The following is a 25,750-nucleotide window of genomic DNA, read 5'->3' on the forward strand; positions in this document are numbered from 1 at the left end:
GAAAAAGATAATGATAACATATGTACAAATACACTTAATACAATTGATGAATGGATTGTTATAAGAGCTGTAAGAGCCCCAATAAAATGATCTTCAAATATATATACACATATAAATTGTTGAATAAATCACTGATGATCTGCTGTGTAATGCTTCATCTAAGTCACAGTGTAAAGTTTTAAAATAAAGAAATAACTGGTTAATAAACATTTGTCACACATTATTTGCTTTAACAGTTCCAGTGACAAGCTCAAGGCAGCTATTTAATGTTGATACCTCTGATTGCTAGAAAATTATTTCTTTAGTAGGTCAAAATCTTCTATTCTGTATTGCATATTAATCTAGGTCGTTTTCCCCATTCTTTTGGAGCCTAATAGATTGCCTCTAACTCAGCGGTTCTCAACCTGTGGGTTGTGACCCCTTTGGAGTTAAAATCACCCTTTCACAGGGTTCGCCTAAGACCATCAGAAAACACATATTCCTGATGGTCTTAGGGACTAAGACACCGCTCCTCTATCTGTCTTCAGGTGGGTCTGCCCACAGGCAGATATGCCCACATACGAGTACCAGGCATGATGACATCATTGTGCCAACCCCGTCACATACACCCCACACAAATACAGGTATATGTGACAGGACTAGCACCATAATGCACTTATGCAACCGGGTACACATGTGTAGAGAGCAGCTACTGTGTAGAAAGCATCTGTTGTGTTGAAAGCAGCTACTCTGTTAAAAGCATCTACTGTGCTGAAAGGAACAGTGTTGGAGGTAAAACGACACTTCGTCAAATATAATTACTGAGTAAATGTGAAATCACGTACTGTAAAATCATCAACTACTTGTATGAATTGTGATAAGAGTTGTACAAGCCCCCAATAAAAATATTTTTTAAAAATCATCAACCATAGCACAAAAAAAAATTATGTACCATGGGAACTTAATCTGGATGCTGATCAGTCTTTTTATATTCAGCTGTGGTTGATATGAATACTACCCCCCTGTGATACCCTGTTTCCCCAAAAGTAAGACATCTCCCCAAAATAAGACCTACGTACACTTTTGCCTCTCGCTGAAATATAAGGCACCCCCCAAAAAATAAGTCCTCCCCGAAAATAAGGGCCCCTGAAGCTACCATAACTCTGGACTCTGGACCATAGCAGTGGGCGTCAGCACGCAGCTCACTGTTGGCTGCAGCACAACCGGAGTAGACAGGAATTGTGAGGTCTATTTTAATAAAACAATAAACAATAAATGTGTACTGTATTCTTCTTCATGGAAAAATAAGACATCCCCTGAAAATAAGACTAAACACATTTTTGGGAGCAAAAATTAATATAAGACACTGTCTTATTTTCGGGGAAACAGGGTAGTAATAGGTATGTTAAAAAAAACAACACAGAGAATGGTAAATCATAGGAAACTTTAATGAACTGTATTGACTGAACTATGCCATGTATCATCTTTTGTATTATTAAAGCTATTGTTATATATTATTTTCATTAGCAAACCATCATATGACAAGGGATCATGTAGAGAGGATTTTAAGAAAAGAAAATATAGTGAGGATTTTTAACAGAATGGTTTTACCTCAATAATTACAGCAGGAATGGAGAAACCACAATGTATTATTTGTTATGATGTTCTATCAGCCGAATCTATGAAGCCAAACAAACCAAAACACCATTTTGATAGCAAGCATCCGAGCTTTGCTGGCAAGGATACCAACTATTTTAGAAGCAAAACTGTTGGACTCAAGAAAGCCAGACTTGACCCTTGTCCCAAGTACCAAAAGCAAAACCTAGCAGCCTTTGAAGCTTCATATTTGATGGCATTCAGAATTTCCAGAGCTATGAAACTCACACCATTGCTGAGCAGATATTGTTCGAGTTATGATTGGAGACAAATTTGTTACAAAATTGAGTGCAATTTCCTTATCTAATGACACTGTCCATAGAAGAATAGATGACATGTCTGCTGCTATACTTGATCAGGTAATCCAGGAAATTAAATCTGCCCCACTTCCAATATTTAGCATCCAGCTTGATGAATCTACAAACATTGCAAACTGTTCAAAGTTCCTGGTTTACGTTAGGCATATTAATGATGGCAACTTTAACGATGAGTTCCTTTTTTGCAAACCTCTTGAAACCACAACTACTACACATGATGTATTTGATGCAGTTGGTTCATTTCTGAAAGAGCATGAGATCTCTTGGGAAAAGGTTTGTGGTGTTTGCACAGATGGTGCTCCAGCTATGCTAGGATGTCAATATGGATTTCAACATTTGGTACCGAATGATTCACCAAAAGTCATCGGAACTCACTGTATGATTGATTCATTGGCAAATATTAGCAATGATGATGCTGCCACAAGAGTTTTAAGGAGTAATGAAAAGCATCATAAGTTCTGTCAATTTTGTAAAGGCGAGCACTTTAAACAGTCAACTGTTTTCACAACTGTGCAATGAATTGGATGTGCCAAATAATACTCTGCTATTTCACACTGAAATGAGATTGTTGTCAAGAGGAAAAGTTTTAAAACATGTTTTTGAGCTTCATTATGAACCCAAAACGTTTTTAATAAGAAAGCAAGACTGCAGTTCGATGCAATTTTCAGTGATAAAAGTGAACTGAAGAAAATTGCTTTCTTGGTAGACATCTTTGCCATCTTTAATGGGTTATATTTATCAAGGACCATATACAACCTGCCTCAATTTATCTGAAAAGATCCAATCTTTCCAAATGAAATGTCAGCTTTGGCAAAAAAAATTGGATGAAAATAAAATTTACATGTTGCCTAACTTATCTGCTTTCTTTGAGGAACATGACACTGACCCAGACAAAAGGATTAGATGATCATTTCTGTGAAAGAACACTTGCACATTCTGGCAGACTAAATTTCATTCCAAATCTACCTGACACCCAATGTGCACTTGTCAGAAGCCCATTCACAGTCAAAGTTGAAGATGTTCCTGAGACAGCACAGAGGAGGTCATTGAATTTATTAACAGCGATGCAGCGAGAACTGATTTCTCTACAAAGCCGGTTACAAAGTTCTGGATCGAGTGTTTGCAGTCATATCCTGTTCTGTCTGAGCCTGTGTTGTGCCTTCTTCTTCCATTTCCATCAACACATCTTTGTGAAACAGGGTTTTCCAGCGTGTTGGTTGTCAAGTCTAAATACAGAAGCAGACTTGTGGAAGATGACCTTTGTTGTGCTCTTCCAAAGACTGCCCCCAAAATTTCTGATCTGGTGAGAAAGAAGCTATCTCAACCTTCACACTGGCATTGGCTTTTTACGCATCCTGTCGCAAATGTAGCAATGTAGTTTACTGTTGTTATATTAAGACTGCTACCCCTGCTACACCATGCTTGAAGACAAAATTTCATTTATTTGTCATTAGAAATAAATATTTCACAATATATAATTACATATTGTTTTGTGATTAATCACTATGCTTTAATTATGTGCAATTTGTAACAATGAAAATACATCCAGCATATCAGGTATTTACACTATGATCCATAACAGTAACAAAATGATAGTTATGTAGTAGCAACAGAAATAATCTTTTGGTTGGGGGGGTCACCACAACATGAGGAGCTGTATTAAAGGGTCACAGCATTTGGAAGGTTGAGAACGACTGCTCTCAGCCATATTTCTTGGGAAAGGCTGTCACTACTTTAAACTGTTCCTTTCCCAGGCAAAGCATTGCCAGCTATTTCCCCCATCTCTTGGATCCTGTGACTTATAGGAGTTTCACCATTCTTGTTGTTTTCTTCTAGAATGTTATAGTTTACCCACGTGTCCTTTGAAAATGCTATTCCTAGAAAGAATACTCTAGTGTGATCAGATGAATGTAAAGTGCAGCTTCGCTATTGCTTCCATTGATGTGAGAAATAGTTCCACACTAATAATGCATTCGTATGTTTAACAGCTGCATCATACTATTAGCTCATACTGAGTCTAAAATAAATGAATACTTAGCTATTTTCCACAGGTGTTTGAATCCAATAAACTTTTAAACATTTTGTAAGTGTTGGAACTGCTAATCACAAGGTTGGCAGTTCAAATTCACCAGCTGCTCCTCAGGAGAAAGTCAAGGCTGTCTGCTAGTGGAAAAATTTACAGCCTCAGAACCCCTATATCTGGTCGCTGTGGGTCAGAACGGACTCTATGACAGTGCGGTTGGTTTGGGTTGGTTTATATACACACAGATAATGTCTTCACTAAGTGCAGAAATTCATTACAGAATGTTTGACGCTTAATCTTCTGTCAATATGGTAGTATGTTACTATCTACCTTTCCAGTACTTATTCTGGAATAGAACATAGCCAGTCAGTTAGCAAACACTGGGAATATGAATGTGTAAATATTTATCATTACAATTAACTCGGTTTCAGTAACCCGTCTTCTACAAAGAGATAGTGAGAAACTTGACAACATATCTTATTACCCTCCGGACGCACCTTTCACTTCCTCACTGCAGCAAAGCAAAAGGAAACACAATCTCCTTAGTCTAACGGAGACCAGGCTGGCCACGAGTCTCCAGTGATTGCCACGTGCCTATATCCTGCCTTCTCCGAGCTTGATTGTAAATTTTCTCAAAAAGTGCTACCAATCTCTCCAATTACATGATTAGCACTCACTTTTTCCTTCAGCTGAAGAACTAGAACATTTGTCTTCATATGGTCTCTGACAGCTCTGACATTTATCTAAGTGACTAATTCATTTTATTAGTACCTCATATTTATTGAGGTACTTACAGCATGTCCCATACTCTGCAAAGAGTATTACATGCTTATTCCACTTAATCCTCTTAAAAACACTGTGAGTTAGGTATCATTATCCCCTTCTTCACAAAAGGAATCCATCGCTTAGATAGGTCGCTTAGGAGCTTGCCAAGGGCTGCACACAACTAATAAGTAGCTACCAGCAGTGGGATTCACACCCGTCTAGAAGACTTCCTGGTCTTAATTGATCAACAGCTATTCATCAGTATTTCTTGAGGACAAGCCAAGCACGTGAAATTGTTTCTAGTACCTGCGAGGATTTGGCAGCAATCGCACCGTCAACAACTGGTAAATATCCCATCCACGCCCTAATAAAACACTAATTACCCTCCACTCCAGTTGCCTCTTCCTCCTGCCTTCTGAGTTACAGCTTCGGGCCATTTCGGGTTTTATTAATAACCTCGGAGAGCAGTACACTAGAAACCCACAGCAAAAGCAAATGCCGGGCAAACGATCCTGACTCCAGGCATCCCTGGGTGCTGCAGAGGACAATCGAGCCCCATGGAGCAGTCCAGGCGGTGGCCCTTCAGAAGAAGGCCTGATTTTTCTTCCAAGATCCCGCCCAGAGGAGTCCAAGGGCCCATCGGTCAGATCGTCAAGGGCTTAACCGTCTGTGCCACTCAGGGACTTGAGAGCTGTGGGAAAGGTTATCGATGTACCTTCTGAAGACACTTCGGAATTTCCCCAAGACCAAGGGTGTCCCTTTGCTACTGTTAATTGTCGAAACAAACGAAAGAACAAACAAATCTGTCTTAGAAAAGGTACAACCAGAATACTCCTTAGAACAGCGGTTCTCAACCTGTGGGTGGCGACCCCTTTGGGGATCGAACGACCCTTTCACGGAGGTCACCTCAGACTATTGGAAAACACATATTTCCGATGGTCTTAGGAACTGAGACACCGCTCCTCTATCCGTCTCCAGGAGGGTCCGCCCATATGCAGATACACCCACCTACAAGGACCCGGTATGAAGACTGTTACCCATGCCACACCATGCTTCAAGACAAAATTTTATTTATTTGTCAATAGAAATAAATATTTCACAATACATATTTACATATTTTTGTGATGAGTCACTATGCTTTAATTATATTCAAGTTATAACAATGAAAATCCATCCTGCATATCAGACATTTACATGACGCTTTATAACAATAGCCAAACTACAGTTATGAAGTAGCAACAAAACTAATTTTGTGGAGGGGGGTCACCACAACCTGAGGAACTGTATTACAGGATCGCGGCATTAGGAAGGCTGAGAGCCACTGCCTTAGAAGCAAGGATGGAGAGATTTCGTCTCATGTCCATTGTGCATGCTGTCAGGAGAGACCGGTCCTTGGAATGCCCTCAACAAGATGGACTGGCCAGCGGCTGCCTCCATGGGCTCACCCAGAAGAACAAGCACAAGGGCGGCACAGGACTGAGCAGGGTCCGAACCGACTCAACGCCACCTAACAACAACACCTCTACCAACGGCGTTTGGAGCAGAGAACTTCTCTCGGTTAATATAGAGGCTCAGGACTAACTGAGATGTTCATTTCTTCATATTCCTTTGTTGCCTGGAGACTACATACAACTGCTAACTATTAGATTGTGCGGGCAGATATTCTTGTTGCTTAGAAATAAAGATGCCGGGAAGAGTCGACAAAAGGGGCCTACAACTGGAGAGTGATGAGGAGGAGAGAAAGATTGTTATTTGAGCATGGTTTAAAACAGACCCACTCCCTCATGTCTTCAATGACTGTTCTTATTTCATCAAGTATGTTGAGAAAATACTTACAATTTAAACAAATGTACTAGACTCACTTCAGAACTGAGTCCATACCAGAAACAACCATCTTATTTCCCTGTTTTCCAAAAATGTCCAGGCATATGTTAACTCTTGCTTCAAACATCAGATGGTCACTCTGAATGGCCTCGCATGGAGTCACACTTTACATCAGAATGCCCCAGACCTAGAATCTCCTAATCTTCGGCGGCATGATCACACGGGAGCTGCCCAGTCTTCAGCAGAGAGCATGATAAGGATATGAGTTCATAAACATGCCTCCAAGCAATGGAAACACCTGGGAAACCTGAAAACTTAATGATGCCTGTGTTTGCCCCGCCCCCATTTAATTGGGATGGGGAATGACCTACAGATTGAAATACATGTTTGAATGATTCCCAAGTGTTTGTAATGTGCAGGCCAGCCTGGGAACTACAGAGACAGGAAGTGCCTGTTCCAGATCTCAGCTCCCCATTGGTTTTCCTCTGCAGCAAAAACCCAGCTTGACCCTGTCTACAGGGACCTGAGTAGCCAAAGGCCAGAAGGCATCGCTACTAGGGGGTCTCACCTACCATAAGTTTCCTTATATGAGTGAGTGCTAATATGTAATTTGTTTTCTTCCCAAGAAACTCCGATTTCAACGTTTTAGTTTAAAATGGTTAGAGGTCTCCCCAGACACATGCTGTTTTGCTGATGTGGGGTCGCAGAGACCTGTGTTGCTTCTGTGTGCTTCAAGTTGATTATGACTCATCGTGCCCCCTAGGACTGAGCTCTTTCTTATTGAAGGGGACAAAAAACCCCTAAGTATATGTGAAAAAGTATTCACACCTAGAATTAAGAAAGAATTTTTATAAAATTGCCAATTTTCTACATCAAAGCTTAAGAGCCTCTAAACGTCTGTGCAATAATGGCACAGAACTAAGAAGAAGAGCTCAGGTGGTGTTAGACACGTTTTAAAAAACATTAATTACATTTCCTGCAGGTAGGCAATTTGCTATACTCAATGTCTGCTGGATTCTTTGATGTCCATGCCAGGTACTCTTCATAGTCTATAATATTTTGAACTGTAAACCCTATGGTTAACCTTGAAAAACAACCTACAGGACCAGGAGCAATCATTTTCCTTCATGACTGCTTCATACGTACCTGGTCTGAAATGGTGACCCTCAGGTGGCTTCATGAGTTGGAAATGACTCGATGACAAGATTGGGGATTGATTTAGAATCAGAAGTAGCCACATACTAGCTCCTTATTACTCTTTACACCTTATTTTAATTCTCTGTACCTTAGTCCTCAATGTAACATCCTTATATCAAAATCCAATCATAGCAACCCTACAGGATAGGATAGAACTGTCCCTGTGAGTTTCAGAGCCTGTAACTAATTACGGGAGGAGAAAGCCCTGTCTTTCTCCTTGTAGCGGCTGCTGGGTTTGAATTGCTGATCTTATAGTTAGCAGTCCAGTGCCTAACCACTATGCTACCAGGGCACCTTTTCTACTGAGACAGTCAGGTCAAACTCACAAAGTACTCCAATGCTCTATGAGCTAGATATTCATTTCCCTGTCTACTAAATGGCATAAATAAAGTACTGATTTCTTAGGGCACTTGTGATACTTGCATGAGACAACACACTTGAAGGATGTATCACAATGCATGCCATCTCTTAAGGGCTCAATGAGTGAAAACTCATCTTAAAATCATAAAAATGTGTACCTATGACATTTAGAATAGAACAAAAATAGTAAGAAAAATACCATGATAGTATTTTATTAATCTTTGAGGGGAAAAATTTTTTTTATAAAACATGATCTTTGACTATTTAGGAAATAAATTAGAATATAGTTTTTTGTGAGCTGCAGCTTGCTTGTAGCTATAGAAAGGGCACCTAACCAGTACTTGGAGAGAATGGCTCCAGACTGCTGATCTGTGTGGCCCTGAGCAAGTCGCTTAACTTACGACTGAGGAAGGCTGTGCTCAGCTGTACAGAGAGGCAGGGTAGGCAGGAGCTGCGAGCTCTCCAGAAGCAAGAAGTAAAGACACACAGCATCGACATTTGTTAGTGCAGCTTTCATCCGTATAAGAAAGGCTTGAGCAGCAAATAAGATTAAGCTCAAATATATTTTTGTATAGTACGGTACTTTCTATATATAATTTCAATATTGTAATTAACACAATTATCCACTTTAAATTATTTTTAAATTATCTAAAGACCTGATTTTATGCTGTCTTTATGAATAGTTTTGGAGGGTGGGCTTATTGCTGTACTGTAGAATTTAACAAGCAAAAAGACATGGGGAAAAGCTTCTGCAAACATTTTTTTTCCTGTTTGAACATTCTTTACTAGATGTTTTACAACTATTATGTTAAGTAGCACCACGAGGAGTCTAAAAGTTGTTCATTTTTATATTATATCTGGATCAAACACGTAAGGTGTCATTTATTCTTCCCCGTGCCAGGACCTTCATTTTCACAGGACTAGTAGAAAGGGGGCACTAATAAATGGCTGCTCATTGTCTTTTAGAAATGAGCCTACGGTTGCCCAAGGTTTGAATGCTGTTTGCCCTTTCAGGTGCACTGTCCCCTGGGTTGTCTGGTCTGCCCGTGTCCCCAGGCTGGCATTTGGAACTCATCTGCTCCTCCAAAGAGCCACACAGCTGAGGGGCACCCGCGTGTGTTCGAATGGGACTCGGAGGCAAACGCACAAAGCATGAAGCTCGGGTCCCTTTGTCATCTGGAAATGTGGAACATACCCCACGACTTATAAATATCTCTTTACAAAGCACCAGCTGAGTTGTGTCAGGGCTGCGCACTCTCTTCAGCACTCCCTTACAGCCTCGCAGTTTGCTTTCCAAACATTTCTTTGTTGCCCTTGGCTGGGATGCACTTAAAGAAGCACATCCTTCACTGCGAAGAAGGCCCAGTGTTTTCTGTGATTTCGAATCACTTCCGAGCACTTCCTCGGCGAGCAGCAATCACCAGGCTGCTGGAAGACTCCTGATCACAGAAAGGTTTCAGTTTTCGGGACAAGCCAGCCAGCAAGGCTCTAACAAATGATGACAGATGTTTCGGCCTCAATTCACTAGCTATTTATACCCCCCAAAAGAAGGGTGAATCAATTTTTGTGCAAATTCACCAGACACATCTGACAATGCTGCTCTCTTCTCTCACCCACACAAACTAGCCATTCATCAACCCGGATTACTTGCTTCAAATGGGGGCTCACAGTTGCTAAGGGGTGTGGGTGGGGGTGGGGTTGCTCTGTGTCAAAGGGGGCAAAGAACAAGGAAAGGACACGAATCCATCAGGAAAGCGAGAGTTGAGTTGATTCACCAAAACAATATAGTAAAGTTTTTAAAATCGAATGCCAAAGGGGGGAAAAAAAAAAAAAAGACAAGCCTGCCTCCCATCCTATTCCTTGCACATCTGTGGGAGGTTGTGTGTATCAACAGACGTTGTCAGCTTCCATCTATGAAGGTGAGCCATTCCAGAGCAAGTCACCCTACAGACTGCCCTGTGGCAAGTTTCACTTCACCACCAACCTTGTCTCCTTCTCCCTTCCAATCACACTTGTTTATACATTCATAAAGAACCGTGTGCTATACAGGGTGAGGAGTGTCACGAAATGGAGGTGGTAGAGCTGTCAGTCAGTTCTGACTTGCAGGGATCCTATGTAAATCAGAACAAAAGACGCCCAGTCCTACACCATCCACTCAACCCCCCTTTTCTGTATTTGAGCCCATTGCTGCAGTCACCGTATCCAGTCACCATCACGATGAAAATTCATGAGCGTTTTCCTCTGTTGTGTTAACCCTCTACTTTACCAAGTAGGCGATCCTTCTCCAGGGACTGGTCCCTTCTGATAGCTCTGGTTGTCCATCTTCTAATATAGGTTTGTTTATTCTTTTGGTAGTTTGTGCTATTTTGATTTTTTTTTTATCAATACCATAATTGAATAGCTCAAATCTTCTTTGGTCTTTATTCATTGCCCAGCTTTTGCATGTACATAAGACAATTGAAAATATTATGGCTCAGATTAGGCCCACCTTAATTTGCAAAGTGACATCTTTGCTTTTTAACAGTTTAATTGGTTGTTTGTTTGCAGTAGATCTCACCAATGCAATATGTTGCTTGATTTCTTGACTGCTGCTTATATGGGCAATGATGGTGGATCCAAATAAAATGAAAACCTTGAAAATTTCAATTATTTTCTCAATTTATCTTGATATTACTTATTGGTACAGTTGTGAAGAGTTTTGTTTTCTTTATAGTAAGTTGTAATCCATACTGAAGAAGTCTTTTTTTTTAATGATTGTATTAGGCGCTCTTACAGCTCTTATAACAAGCCATACATTTATTGTGCCGAGCACTTTTGTACATATGCTACCATTCTTTTCTAAATACTTTCTTTCTACTTGAGCCCTTGGTATCAGCTCCTCAATTTTTTCCTCCCTCCTCTACGCTCCACCATCCTCATGAATTCTTGATAAATTATAAATTATTATTTACACCATCCGCTCTCTCCCTTCACCCATGTTCCTGTTGTTCATCATCCTGGCTTGGGTGGGGAGAGGTTACACATTGATCATTGTGATCAATTCCACCTTTCTCTCCCTACCCTCCCCCCTACCCCCATAGTATAGCTATTCCTATTATTGTTCCTGGGGGGTTTATCTGTCCTGGATTCCATATGTCAAGAGCTCTTAACTGTACCAGTGCACATGCTTTGGTCTAACTGGATTTGCAAAGTAGAACTGGGGTCATGATAGTAAGGGGTGAAAGGGGGGGTGGGGAAGCATTCAAGAACTCGAGGAATGCTGTATGTTTCATTGGTGATATACTGCACCCTGGCTAGCTCATCCCTTTCTTGTGACCCTTCTGTGAGAGGATGTTCAATTGTCTAAAGATCGTCTTTGGGTCTCCACTCCAACCCCCCCTCATTTGCATCAATATGATTGTTTGTTTGGAGTCTTCTGATGCTTGATACCTCTTCTTGTGGACACCTCATGATCACACCGACTGGTGTGCTTCTTCCATGTGGACTGTGTTACTTCCGAGCTAGATGGCTGTTTGTTTATCTTCAAGCCTTTAAGATTCCAGAAGCTGTATCTCTTAATTGTGGAACACCATCAGCTTTCTTCACCACATTTGCTTATGCACCCATTTTGTCTTCAGTGATCATGTCAGGAAGCTGAGCATCACAGAATGCTAGGTTATTAGAACAAAGTCTTCATGTGTTGAGGGAATACTTGAAGAGAGGACTCTTCAATATCCAGCCATTACCTTAATATTTAACATATGAATAAATATATGTACATAGATCTATATCTCTATCATTACATATAAATATATTTACATATGTACATGCCTGTATATATATTTCTATAAATATCCTTTGCCTCCTAGTTCTTTCCTTCACTAAAGAAGTCTTTGTTCTTCACGAATTAAAGTGTTCTTACCTGTCAACAAGCAAGGTTGTGTCATGTTCTTACCAATGAATTTTCCTCCAATCCTGAAGACCCATTTCAGGTTACCAATGAATTTTCCTCCAATCCTGAACACCAATTTCAGGTTATCAATGAATTTTCCTTCAATCCTGAACACCCATTTCCTTTATATACTCTAGCTTCTCGTGTAATTTGATCAGAAAATAGACCAAACAGGAGGGCTTCCAGTGCTGCATTCATTTTTTGAAGTATCTCCATTGGTACCTCGTTAATTCACCGAGCTCACTTTTCACAAATGCCTTCAGTATGTACTATGTGTTCTTCCTTCAGTGCTAATGACTCTGGTCCATATGCTGTCTTCTAAAATGGTTCAGCATCAACCAGTTCTTTTTGGTATGGTGATTCTGTGTATCACTTTCATATTTTCTTATTCTGCCTGTACTGTTCAATATTTTGCCCAAAGAACCTCTCAATATTGCAACTTGAGACTTGTTTTCTTCAGTTCTTTCAGCTTGATAAAAGCCAGGCATATGTCTCCCTTTTGGCTTTCTAACTGCAGGTCTTTACATATTTCATTATAATAATTTACTTTGTCTTCTCAAGCTTCCCTTTGAAATATTCTGTTCAACGATTTTACTCTATCTCTTCCTTTGGGTTGAGCTGCTCTGCATTCAAGAACAAGTTCAGAGTCTCTTGTGACATCCTGTTTGGTCTTTTATTTCTCTCCTGTCTTTTTAATGACCTTCTGTTTTCTTCATGTGTAATATTCTTGATGTCACCCCACAATTTGTCTGGTGCTCAGTCATTAATGTTCAGTGTGTCAAATTTGTTCTTGAAATGGTTTCTAACTTTAGCTGCAATCTCCTCCAGGTCTTACCCCGGTGCTCTCGGACTTGCTTTCGTTTCCTTCAGCTTCAGCTTAGCTTACAGATGAGCAGTGTGTGCTATGTTCTGCGTCAGCCCTGCTCATATTCTGGCCAATGGTACTGAGCTTCTCGATAGTCTCTTTCCACAGATGTAGTCTGTTTGATTCCTTCCTGTCTAGCCACCTAGTCATATATATATATATCATCACCATTTATGTTGCTGAAAAAGTGGTATTTCCAATGCATAGGTCATTGGTCTTTTAAATCCTATTGTGTGGTATCCTGTGTCATTTCTATCGCCTAAACCATGTTTTTCAACTACTGATTTTCTTCGTTTCCAGTTTTCTCATTCTAATTGTCAGTGACTATCAATGCATCTTGATTACATATTTGATCAACTTCAGTTGGTAGAAGATGGTAATAAAAAAAACCCTTCCATTTCTTTACCTTTGTTATTAGTGATTGGAAGTAAATTTGAATAACAATCACATTAACTAGCCTTCCTTGTGAGTGTCTGACTATATCTTATCACTGACAGAGTTGCGTTTCAGGATAGGTCTTGAAATGTTCCTTTTGACAATGAATGTGGCACCATTTCTTTTCAATATATCATTCCCAGCATAGTAGACCATGTAATTGTCTGATTCAAAGTGGCCAATACAAATCCATTTGTATCCAGTACAAATCTATGATATCAGTAATGTTAAGTATAAGTTTAGGATTAGGATAGTATTGAGAATGAATAGAGATAATATCATACCCATAATACATAAAAGGGAAAATATTCCATCCCATTTCATTTTTGATCATTCTAATTTTCCTAGATTCATACTTAATGCATTTAATGTTTCAATTACTCATAGACATTTTCAGCTCCCCCTTCTCATTTTGAATCATACCACATCAGCATATGTTTTACACCATCCACATCAAAATGGTCAATTCCAATTTGCAAAGAATGCTCTTCTACAGCTTCCAAGCAGAAGGTTTTATCTTGCAGCTCTATTATCAGAAAATGTGTTGCTAACCAAAAGCTTTCACTGCCCAATTCTTTCTGAAGTTGTTCACAGGGACCTTCTGTGTGAGTCTGGAAGCTTTGCTGAAATCTGTCCACCATGAATGACCCTGCTGGTATTTGAAATATTGATTGTATAACTTCCAATATCACTAGAGGCAAGTCATCATGGTCTAGGAGGCTAAATTTCCATAATATCAGGTTTCTAGGTATAGTATAGAATGAAGAAGAATTGGTGCATTTGAATTAGTTACCGGTGAACAACATTGAAACTCCCATGGACTGTCAAAAGAATAAATACTTCTGTCTTGGAAGAAGTACAGACAGAATGCTCCTTAGAAAAGAGAATGGTAGGACTTCATTTAATATACTTTGGACATGTTTTCAGGAGAAACTCGTCCCTGGAAAATGGCCTCATGGTTGGTAAAGGAGGAGCAGTGAAAAGAGGAAGACCCTTAGCAAGATTGATCGACACAGAGGCTGCAACAATAGGCTCAAACATAATAAAAATGGGGCCAATGGGACAGGGCTGGCCAGTGTTTTGTTCTGTTAGACATAGGGTTGTTATGAGTTGGAAGCACTTTGACGGTACCTAACAACTACACTATAGGTATAGTACTAAATGTGGTTATGCCTATTGCCTTCCAAATGTTTGTTTTTTTTTCACAGCACACAACTCCTATCAAATGTCATACTGCCCTCTGGAGGTATTCTCATTGGGTCTGAGCTTAAGTTAGTGATTGGTAAACTACTTGACTTCAAGCCTTCTTTGCTTTCAGCAAGCTATGTCATCTGCATTCCCAAAGATTGTTAATGAGCCTTCCTCCAGTCCTGAAGCCATGTTCTTCTTAATATAATCCATCTTCTTAAGTTATATGCTCAGCACACAGATTGAATACGTACAATGGAAGTATGTAACCCTAGTGGATCTCTTGTTCTCTTCAAGAGACTGCTTCTTGGTCTATGCATAGGTTCCTCATGAACATAAGTAAGTGTCCTGGAATTCTAGGTCATATCCATAATTTGTTATGATCCACATAGTCAAAGCATAATCAATAAAACAAAAATTAGCAGGTTTTCCTTGTATTCTCTAATTTAACCAAGATCCATCTGATGTCAGCAATGATAATCCTTATTTCATGTCCTCTTCTGAACTTGGTTTGAATTGTTTTTAGTGCCTTGCCAATGTACTACTATAACGATTTTTTTAAGTATTCAAATAAAACTTTCTAGAAGGTGATAGTAATGATATCATTCAATACAAAACACTCTATATTCTGATGGGTCACCTTTTTTTGAATGGACACCAAATGATCTCTTCCAGTTCCTTGGTGAGGTAGCTGTCTTTCAAATTTCTTGCCACAGACAAGAGAATGCTTCCAGTATTGTTTCAGGTTATTGAAATGTCTAATCTGGTATCCTGTCAATTTTGGGAGCCCTGTTTTTCCCTAATGCCATCAGTGTAGCTTGAACTTCTTCCTTCAATATCATATGTACTTGATCACATGCAGCATCCTGAAATTTTTGATGACTGAACAATTAATTCTTTGGTAATGTTTCTGTGTATTTCTCTCATGTTTGTTTGATAATGCCTGTATCATTCAATATTTTGTCCATGGAATTCTTTAACATTGTAACTCATGGTTTAATTTTTTTTCCTTCAGCTCTTTCAGTTTGAGAAATTCCAAGTCATAGTCTCCCTTGCTTGCTGAAAACAAAGAACACTTGAAGCACTAATGATAAAAGTCAAATATTATAACCTTCATTATGGATGACACCTGACCATAAAGAAAATAAAAGTCCTCACTACTGGACAAATAAGAAACATCAGGGTTATGGTGCAATGAATTATTTCAAAGGACTCTTCTAGCCATAGTCTTTGTACCTTCCACTAAGGGACTGGGAGGACCTCATAGAGTATATGAAACTCTAATATGAGAATTAGTCAATGTTGCCACCCCATCAGATTTAAAATGGGCATCACAAGCAGGGATGAAGGATTTCACAGTCATCAAAAAAGAGCCAGAAGTGAACTCTTAACTCTAGGTCTTGAATCTCGGAGACAGAGTTACGACACCGTGGTCAGTGAGAGATAAGAGAGACATGGCTGAGAAGCGGCAGCAGCGTTCAAAGCAGAGGTCAAGAAGCGGCATGGCTTAGAAGACTTGAACCATAACTAGAGACGGGCCTGCCTGCAGGCCTAGCTGAGAAGAGATGGTCCTGACTGGAAGAACTCTATCCTGAAGAGGTCTGGTCCTAAACCATAACCTGTTAATTTCCGTAAGAAGGCTCATGATCTTGAGTGTTGTCTGAGTTCTGTGTAGCCACTGCAGTGAATTACTGAATGCAGTAGAGAAGAGAATACTGCGTCAAGGGAGAGACAATAAGAGCCAGAAGGCATGTGGGACCTCCACCTCATAGAAATTGGTGTTGGCCCATGAGTTTGACTCTCATTGCTCCTTGTAAAGTCAAAGGATTTCAGACTCGCCTCCCCCCCTCCCCCACCATTCTTACAATGATAAATACAGAAAAGATGGAAATGGCAAGGATTTCATTTCACTTAGATCCGTAATCAACACCTATGGAGCTAGTAATCTAGAAATGACATAATGGATCACAATGGGAAAATTTTGGCAATTTTCTTTACAGGGTTGAAGAACAATGATGTCATTTTGAGGACTAAGGTGTACCTCCCCCAAGCTGTGGTACTTTCAGTTACCTCATATGCATGTGAAAGTTGGACAACAAATAAAGAAGATCAAAGACAAATTAATGTATTTGAATGATAGTGTTGGCAGAGAATACGTGAAGTCCCATGGACCACCAGAAGAACCAAAAAATTGAGCTTAGAAGGACAGCCAGAATGCTCCTTAGAAACAAGGATGGTGACATTTCTCATATAAATTGTTATCAAGAACCCTGATAACGCAGTGGTTATGTGTTGGGCTGTGATCCACATGGTCGGCAGTTCAAAGCCACCAGAAGGTCCTTGGGAGAAAGACCGGGCTTTCTACTCCTGTACACAGCTAAAAAGCAGTCTTGGAAACCCACGGGGGTCGCCATGAGTCAGCACTGACTCGATGGCAATGCGTTATCAGGAAGAACCAATCCTTGGAAAACGATATTATGGTAGGTAAAGTAGAAGTTCAGTGAAAAAGAAGGAAATCCTCAAAGAGATCAACTAACACAGTGTCTACAAAAATACGCTCAAACACAGCCAGAATTAAATATAATGATAGCATAGGATCAAAAGGGTTTCATTCTGTTGTACATAAAACTGCTATGAGCCAGAACAACTCTACAGCCCGTTGCACACACATGCACAATGCCTAGGGGGAAGAGCTCAGTGGCCGCTTGGGAAAGAGATGTGGCAGTCCTGCTCCATACAGATGCAGCCTTGGAAACCCCATGGGACAATTCTACTCAGTCCCACGGGGTCACATGAATTGGAATCCACAACAGGTTGGTTGGTTGGCTTAGAACAGCGGTTCTCAACCCGTGGGTCACGACCCCTTTGGGGATCAAATGACCCTTTCACATGGTCCCCTAAGACCATCAGAAAACACATACTTCCGATGGTTTTAGGAACCGAGACACCGCTCCTCTATCTGTCTCCAGGCGGGTCTCTCCACATGCAGATATGCTCACATACGAGCACCCTGGCATAAAGACTGTTACCCATGCTACACCCTGCTTCAAGACAAATTTCCATTTATTTGATATTAGAAATAAATATTTCACAATATATAATTACATATTGTTTTTGTGATGAGTCACTATGCTTTCATTATGTTCAATTTGTAACAATGAAAAACCATCCTGCATATCATATATTTACATTATGATTCATAATGGTAGCAAAATGACAGTTATGAAGTAGCAATGAAAATAATCTTGTGGTGGGGGATCACCACAACATGAGGAACTGTATTAAAGGGTCGCGGCATTAGGAAGGTTGAGAACCACTGGCTTAGAAGGATCTCTGGTAGTGCAATAGTAGCGCACTCAGCAGCTGATCAAAAAGTTTATAGTTCAAGCCCACCAATCACTCCACCAAAGAAACAGTCTGCAGATCTGCACCCATAAAGATGACAGTCTGATAAATCCTGGGAACAGTTCTGTTCTTTCACACTGGGTCACTTTGAGTTAGGATTGACTCAGTGTCGTATTAACTCTATCTTCCTGTCCCTGAGTCATCATTCCAACTCATAGCCAACCCTTTAGGACAGGGTAGAACTGCCTCTGTGATTTCCAACGGCTGTAATTCTTTACAGAAGTAAAAAGTCTTGCCTTTGTCCCGTGGAGCAAGTGATGGTTTCGAACTGCCGACCTTTCAGTTAGCAACATAAAACACATAACCACAATAATTAAAAGGAGGAAGGCAGTAGCTATTCCCTGGTAGAATTCCCACTTTCTGAGCAAGAAGCCGAGGTTCCATGCTGAAGGCAGTTCACTTCATGCGCAGCCATCGCTCATGTAACTGGAGGCTTACATGCTGTGATGATACTGAACAGGTTGGAGCAGAGCTTCCAGACTAAGACAGAGCAGGAGAATGGCCTGGAGAGCTACTTCCAAAACTGAAACAATGAAAACCCTAAGGATCAAGGAGGTCTTATGCCCCCTGCATAGGGGCTCAAGATGACCGGAGACCAACTCAAACACAGCTAAAATCAACAGCCAATGAGAGGAGCTCCAGAGGGAGTGGTACCAATGGCAACCACACACACCGTGGAAGAAAGGCCTGGAAATCTGCTTCCAAAACACCCCATGAAACACAATGGGACTTTTAGCACACACTCACACACAGCTGTTCTGGGTCAGAACTGACTGAACAGCCACGAGTTAACCAGTAAGAACTCTTTCTGGGGGGACAGGGCAGATGGAGTACAGAATCATGGGAAATGTAGCAAGATTTGATAAATTCCTTGGTAGATAGTGGGGTGTGTGTGTGTGTGTGTGTGTGTGTGAGAGAGAGAGAGAGAGAGAGAGAATGTGGAGAGAGAATGGCTACATGTGATCGGGTGGTATGAATGAGTAAGATTTCCTTCACATTAGCAAGGGCAGATGTGGTAGAACGTTCTTTTTCCAAAGTTAACCTCACTAATATGTAGAATACTTAAAAGACTAAAATGATGAAAGGTGTCAGTCAACTAAGATGATTCTTATTTAATTATGGAAATAAGGATTTGATTACCATAGGAAGGAAAATGGAGAGGAAAATCCTATTTCTTGTACATTAAATTTATTGAGGCAGTGTCCATTTTCAAAGGCTTATCTCATAGTGCCATGCATCCATTACTTACATTAAGAAAAGTCCTTTGTTTCAATATTAAAAACACTTGACTGCTTCTTAGGCCAACTTTATCAAGTACCACCAGAAAAAAAAATCACTGCCATCAAGCCAATTTCAGACACATAGTGACTTTATAGACCAAGCTAGAACTGTGCCTGTGGGTTCCAGAGACTACAAATCTTTATGGGAGGAACAGGGAGGGAAGGGGAGGGGGGAACAACCTCTAGTTTAGCAAAGCCTCTGGCATGTTCTACTCTTGACTCATCATTTGATATCAAATTGGGAGGTTTTCTAGAAACACTACTCTTTGGGTGACAGACAGGGAGGTGGAAAGTGCCCCCTGTTTTATGATGCATTATAGGAAGCTTTCTCATTCCCTCTTCTACACAGCATGCCAGGGATAGTTCAAGGGTTTGTTATGCTTCCCAACAAAAACAAAACCAATTTTTTAATTAATTGACAAAACACATCTTTAAACAAGGTCTTGTCTACATCCTACCACAGGAGGGTGAGTTATTCTGCTAGGGAGCCCTATGCCTCCTTGGCACACAAATTGAATGTCTGAGACTGCAGCAAGCAGGCTTGTTTGTCTGTCCTTCAGGGGCTTGGGCAGCAGAGGGTAATTAATGGTCATTAGAGTTTATTTTATCAAAGTTGTAGTGTTTTTACCTTCAAAGAGTTGGAGTCTCTTTTTTTTTTTAAAGCAGCTTTGAACATTTCCTCTATTTTTATGCACAACTAGTTCAGTGACAGAATCAGAGTTCAAACTCGGTGGCATGTCAAAAATCAGAACTCTGTGGAAGTTGAATTTACAAGTCAGGAATAAATTGACTAAGAATTGCACTCTGAAATCCACCAGGTATGTTGATTCTAATATTACCCAAGGCTTAGTAAAATGCTTGAACAACTAGGCGTTTTCATTTGGACCAAGAAACTGCTCCGTACTTGGTGGGCAACAAAAAGTGCGTATTCACCAGGAAAGGGTTCAAGTGCTGGTTAAGACAAAATGCCCAGTACCGATGTTGAGCAAACCTAGCCACCCGCTCATTCTGGTTATCGCAAAATCCCTCTGTGTGCATTCAGTAAGACTGCTGTCTATGAGCGGGCTACTCCAGTTCTTTGAAACTTAAAGTTTGCTGGCTGTTAAAAAAGTTGAAAAGTTCCGCGGAGAGTATTGAGGGATTTTGCCTGGAGACCATAGGCGGTCCGGGAATCTCTGCATACAGCTTTAAATGCACCTGGTGCGAAGACAAAGTTCCTAAGCATATTTTGGGGGGTCTCCTTTCACCTCGCTTGGGAATGTGGGGAATGTCGCAGAAAGCCCATGCTGGGGGGGCTCCAGACAGCTCTGATTTGGAAAGATCTCAGCTAGCCAAGCCCAGATATCTGGATAGCAAGGTGTCAAGGGTCCTGAGAGCCCCTTTAGGTTTCCAAAGCCAGGGCCCCTCTCCCTTTTCCTTTGAGATGGAGGGCATGCGGCGGGTATGGGCAATGGAGAGGTTCTATAAAGGGAGAAGCTGGAGACCAGTGTTCCCTGAGGACAAAGTGTCCAGAGTCACCCGTGTGTGTGTGTGCGCGCGCGCTCTGTTTCCCCGGGCGAAAACTCTTGGAGCCGGTCGCAAGCGCCTCCCCACCGGGGGAAAGAGAAGTGGACCGCACAGGTGAGAACGAGTGCGGGGCAGGGGATGCGCGACAGGCGGGCCACTAGGGTTTCCAGCCTCCTGCTGGAGAGCCGGTGTCTGGACCCTGCGCCCCTGCTCCGGGCACCTTCCCGGGATCAGAACAGAGAAGAGCTGGGTGGGGCGGCCTCCGGCAGGGGGGACACGCTTACCTGCAAGTAGGGTCGCCCATGGGCTACTCCACCCACGACGATGTCGGCCGAGGCCATGCCCCCGGTGGGTGAGAAGCCCAAGCCCACGTAGCCAGTGGTGCGCACCTCGAGGCGAAAGGCGAGCCGGCTGCCCCGCTGGCCCCAGCTCAGCCAGTACCTGCCCTCCGAGTCCAGGAGGCTGCGGTGCGGGTAGGGTCGGCCCGCGCCCCCCGCCGCCGCCCGCGGGAGCAGCGCGCACAGCAGGAGCAGCGGCCAGCGGCACATGGTGGGGCCGGGGACTGAGCGAGCGAGTGCAGGCAGGCGGGCCGCCGCGGTGGGAGCCTGGGACCGCCCCTCGGCCCCTGCGCGGGAGGGGCCCCCCACTCGCCCCGCCCCGCCCTGTCCGGTCGGCCCCGCCGCCCACGGTGCCCCTATGTCCACCTTCTGCCCTCCAGCTCGACCTTGACCCCTAAGCCTGCCCTGAGGGTGAAGGAAAGTGACAACGCTTTTCGTGATGGAGAACCGGAGGAGGTGTTGACGCTGAGAGGGAAAGGTGGGTTGGGGACCTGGAGGTGGGTGGGGGTGGATACAGGGGTGGGGGACGTTGGTTCCTGAGGAACTGGGCACTGGTGCCGAGAAAGGGTGGGTATGAGGTGGGAAGGAGGGAAAGGATGCGAGTTCAGAGCGAGTTTAGCGGAGGAGAGGCGCGGAGCCAGTAAAGGGATCCTTGGGGGCCGGTAGAGGGAGAATCAGAAAAAGCAGCCCTGCCGGGTGGGGTTAGCTTACAGTTTCCAGAAACCATGAAACTAGGCGATGCCCCTGGCCCAGTGGAGGGTCAGGGTTCCTCCCTCAACAGCAAAATTGCCTGTGCTTTCACTAAAGAAGCCTCACATTATTCTTCCCCCAGGCTACAGTCAGTCAGTCGCCTGTTGGTTGCCTGTTTAGGGGTGTTATGTTTTTCCTCGTTGTTTTGTTTTCGAAATTATGCCACACTACTTGGCCTTCAGCAGCGTGACTTAGAGTCAAAGCGTCATTTGAGAGTTAATTTGAAGTCCTGTTATTTTCAGTTTGGCCATGGTCATGTTTATCGGACCTGTTTGCCCATCCCTTTGACCACATCACTCCAGTCTTTGACATGCTCAACTTCAAATTACCTTATTTACTTATTCCTTTATTTATACCCTACTGTAGGAGCATGGAAAGAGTCCTGGTGGGGTAGTGGGGTGAGTGGCTAACCCACAAGGGCAGCAGTTAGAATCCACCAACTGCTCCGTGGAAGAAAGTTGAGGCTTTCTCCTCCGAGAGAGACTCATAGACTGAGAAACCCACAGGTAGGTCTACAACTCCACGGCAATGAGCTTGGAATGAAAGGAGTGATGCAAGGTTTGCATCTACTAACCCCAAGGTTGTCAGTCCAAACCCACCAGTTAGTTGCAAGGAAAGAAGATGAGGCTCTCTGCTCCTATAAAGGTGTTAACGTTCCAGAAACCCTCTATTGGACCATGATGCGTGGGGATTGACTCCATGATGTTGGGCTTGGTTTGACTGGTATTTCAACCAAAATTTTAAGTTGAATTAAAAGTGCAAACAATACAACACAGTAAAACAAGTAGAAGAAAGAATCAGATGAAAAATATGGGCAACTATATTACTACATTATGTACCATCTTCCTTGGGTGTTGAAGGCTCCATATAAGCCACCTATTACTTTTTATTCTCTCCTCTGGCCCATGTTTCAGTTTGCTTCTTGTCTGTTTTCCTAACGTTACAGGAGTGGATCTAGCCTGTGTTCTCCCAGGGTTTCAGGCATCGTTGGCCATGTCTGGAAAGCAACCTGTAAGTGCAGCCATTTATTTCCCTGACAGTCAAGGGGGACTAGTCCCAAGGAGAGAGGGAATCGAGGTCCACAGAGTTAGTCAGTGCAATAGGCTAGCATCTGAAAAGAGAGATGTGGAGATCTTGGGGTAGGCGAGCAATAAAAGAACCTGTGAGTCCTTGTAAGAACTGAGGCATTGAGAGTATGAAAGGACAGCATCCTGCCCCCTCCGCCCAAATGCCACCCACTGGGTAGATGTCAAGAACAGCAATGTCAACTGCAGAAACATAAGAAGAATAACTTTAGAAATATTTCTTGCCTTTTGGCAAGCACCTGAGGCATGGTTGCTGCTGGCAGGCAGCAAGAAGCAAGGGGCGATGTGGGGAGAAAGAGGAACGAAGTGGGAGACATGGAAGGATGGACATAGGGTAGATCATGTCCCTATGGGAGACACCTGCATCCTCTGACTATATTGGTCAGGATTTTAAGAGAGTTTATTACCTGGGAGGCACAAACCATAAGGATCCCTGGTGACATAGCTGGTGACATATTAGACTGCCAGACATAATGTCAATAGTTCAAAGCCACCAGCTGCAGCTTCTCCAGAGAAAAGGCTAGGAAATATGCATACGCTGCCTATAGGGTCACCAGGAATTGGAATAGACTCCATATGGCAGAAGGCTTGGTTTGGGGATTAGGAGCACAAAACATTACATACTTGACGACTAACAGAAAGGTTACTAGCTCAAACGTACCCACAAGAGGCTCTGAAGCCAAGCCCAGAAATCAGCTTCTGAAAGGTCAGCCAGCCAGGCCAGCTGCTCTACTCTGCACACAGGTGGGGCTGTCTACTCCTGTAAACAGTGACAGGCTCAGAAACCCACAGGGGCAGTTCTACCCATCCTATAGGGTCACGATGAGTTGGAATCTGCTCAACAGCAACTCCCAACAGCAAATTACTATAAAATGATCAAAGGCAAACTTCTGGTTTTGTGACCTTACTTTTGTTCCTAAGATGGAACGTATGGCTATATCTGCTTCCCGTGGTTATTTATTTAAATCCCCAATGATACCAGGATATTTTCTGTCTCCTAACTTTAATAATAATAATAATGCCTTCTTGCATCTCACCCCCATTTACTGCTCCAGCATCAACTTTTACTGCTCTCATCTCTCTCACTGATTGCCCTCTACACAAACCCAAGTAAACCTACTGCCCTTGAGTCGATTTCCACTCATTGTGACCATATATAGGGTTTCTGAGACTGTAAATATGTATGCGAATAGGTAGCCTCAATTTTCTCTTGCAGGGTAACTGTAAGGGAGAAGGTGGAGGGGGGGGGAGGGTTCTTAAATCACAGACCTTGCAGTTTGCAGTCTGATGCGTACCTGTCATGGCGACTAAGACTCCTTCTCAAAAAACCAAACTCACCGCCATTAAATCAATTCCAACTCATAGTGACTGGACAGGACAGGGTAGATCTGCCCCTGTGGGTTTCTGAGCCTGGAACTCTTTACAGGAGTAGAAAGCCCCATCTTTCTCCCACAGAGTGGCTGGTAGTTTTGAACTGCTAACTTTGTGGTTGGCACCACAACCCATACTCCCTCCATCACCAGGGCTCCTGTAGACATGTAAAAATGACCTTTCGGGTCCTCAGAGAGAACAATGCTAGTTCACCCCTTGGTGCCTTTTCAAGTGGCCTTTTCATTCTTGTGTACCCTTTCTCTCCTCATTTTTTGAAGAGGATTTTCTTCTTCTTTTTTGTGATCTTCCTTCCCACATTTCAACATCCGGGAGGCATTGGCCCTTCCACTGCAGCGCCCTGGATGGCTCCTTACAGGGGTTGTTGGGGCCCCTTACCACTGCAGCACCCTCCCAGTCTACAGCTGTTTTCTCCCGCAGACATTAAGCCTCTGGGGGCCTGGCACCCGTCTCCAGTTCCACTGCAGTGGGTGTTTAATCAACTTTTGTAGGACGAAGGAATAGACTGGTGTCTAGAGTCTCTTAGCAAGATTGGAATGTGGGGAGAAAGCTCAACCCCACAAATGACTCAATGCCTGCATTGGTATTGAGGCAGAAAGAAGTTTGAATAGAAAGAAAATCCTAAATTGTGTCATTACGCCATTCAGTGACATCACTGGGGTGAATGTCTTGTCATCTGTGACTCACATTGCCTCTAACCCCCTCAAATCCTCAAAAAAAAGTAACATGAATATACTCATCCTAAGATTTGGTCAACAATAAAAAGCATGATTTGCATTTATTCCCTAGAGACACATGGGGCTTTGACTTGAATGGTCTTAGTAACTGTGAGTGAAAGAGAAATGTTTAAGTAAGTGCTTTGCAAGCTGCTGAATTCTCTGTGACAGAATCATCTCTCACGTTGGCCTGCTCGGAGGCCTGTTTCAAAATTTGGAAATCAATTATGACATAAATGTGTACCTTAAATTTGTAAGGGAACCTGGAAGAACGCACAGTGTACTAAATGCTCTGGCCTATCCAGGAACAGGAAAGGGAATAGTGATACCAGAAGGGAAGGGGAAAGGTGGGAGGCTAGGGGAGGAAGGGGGAACCGATCTCAATGATCCACACATAACCGCACCACACCGTACCCTCCGGGGCATGAACTACAGAAACCATGGGGGAAGGGAGACAGCAGTTGGTGTAAGATATGAAAATAATAATAACAATTTTTCAAGGGGTCATGAGGGAGGAAGTGGAGGAGGGAAAAAAGAGGAACTGATACCAAGGGCTCAAATAGAAAGTAAATTTTTAGAAAATAAGGATGGCAACATACGTACAAAGATGCTTGAAACAATTGATGTTTGGGTTGTTATCAGAGCTTTAAGAGCCCCCAATAAGGGCCTCCACTCAAGTACACCCTCAACACAAGAATACTTTCTTCTAGTAAATTGGCATTCTATGATGCTCACCTTCCC

At 42.5% G+C, this 25,750-nt stretch overlaps 1 protein-coding gene across 1 annotated transcript in view; it reads right to left on the minus strand.

Moving 5' to 3' along the window:
• MOXD1 (monooxygenase DBH like 1) overlaps window positions 1-21,279 on the minus strand; it is a 136,881-nt gene extending 115,602 nt beyond the window's left edge. The window contains exon 1 of the mRNA XM_004710941.4: window positions 21,016-21,279. Coding sequence (XP_004710998.1) covers window positions 21,016-21,279 — 264 coding nt within the window. The remainder of the gene's footprint in view (window positions 1-21,015) is intronic.
• Window positions 21,280-25,750: the final 4,471 nt, after the last annotated feature.

The sequence above is a fragment of the Echinops telfairi genome, unplaced genomic scaffold, assembly GCF_000313985.2.
Source record: "Echinops telfairi isolate 266 unplaced genomic scaffold, ASM31398v2 ScPeMD7_3533;HRSCAF=4204_0, whole genome shotgun sequence".
Taxonomy (NCBI): Eukaryota; Metazoa; Chordata; class Mammalia; order Afrosoricida; family Tenrecidae; genus Echinops; species Echinops telfairi.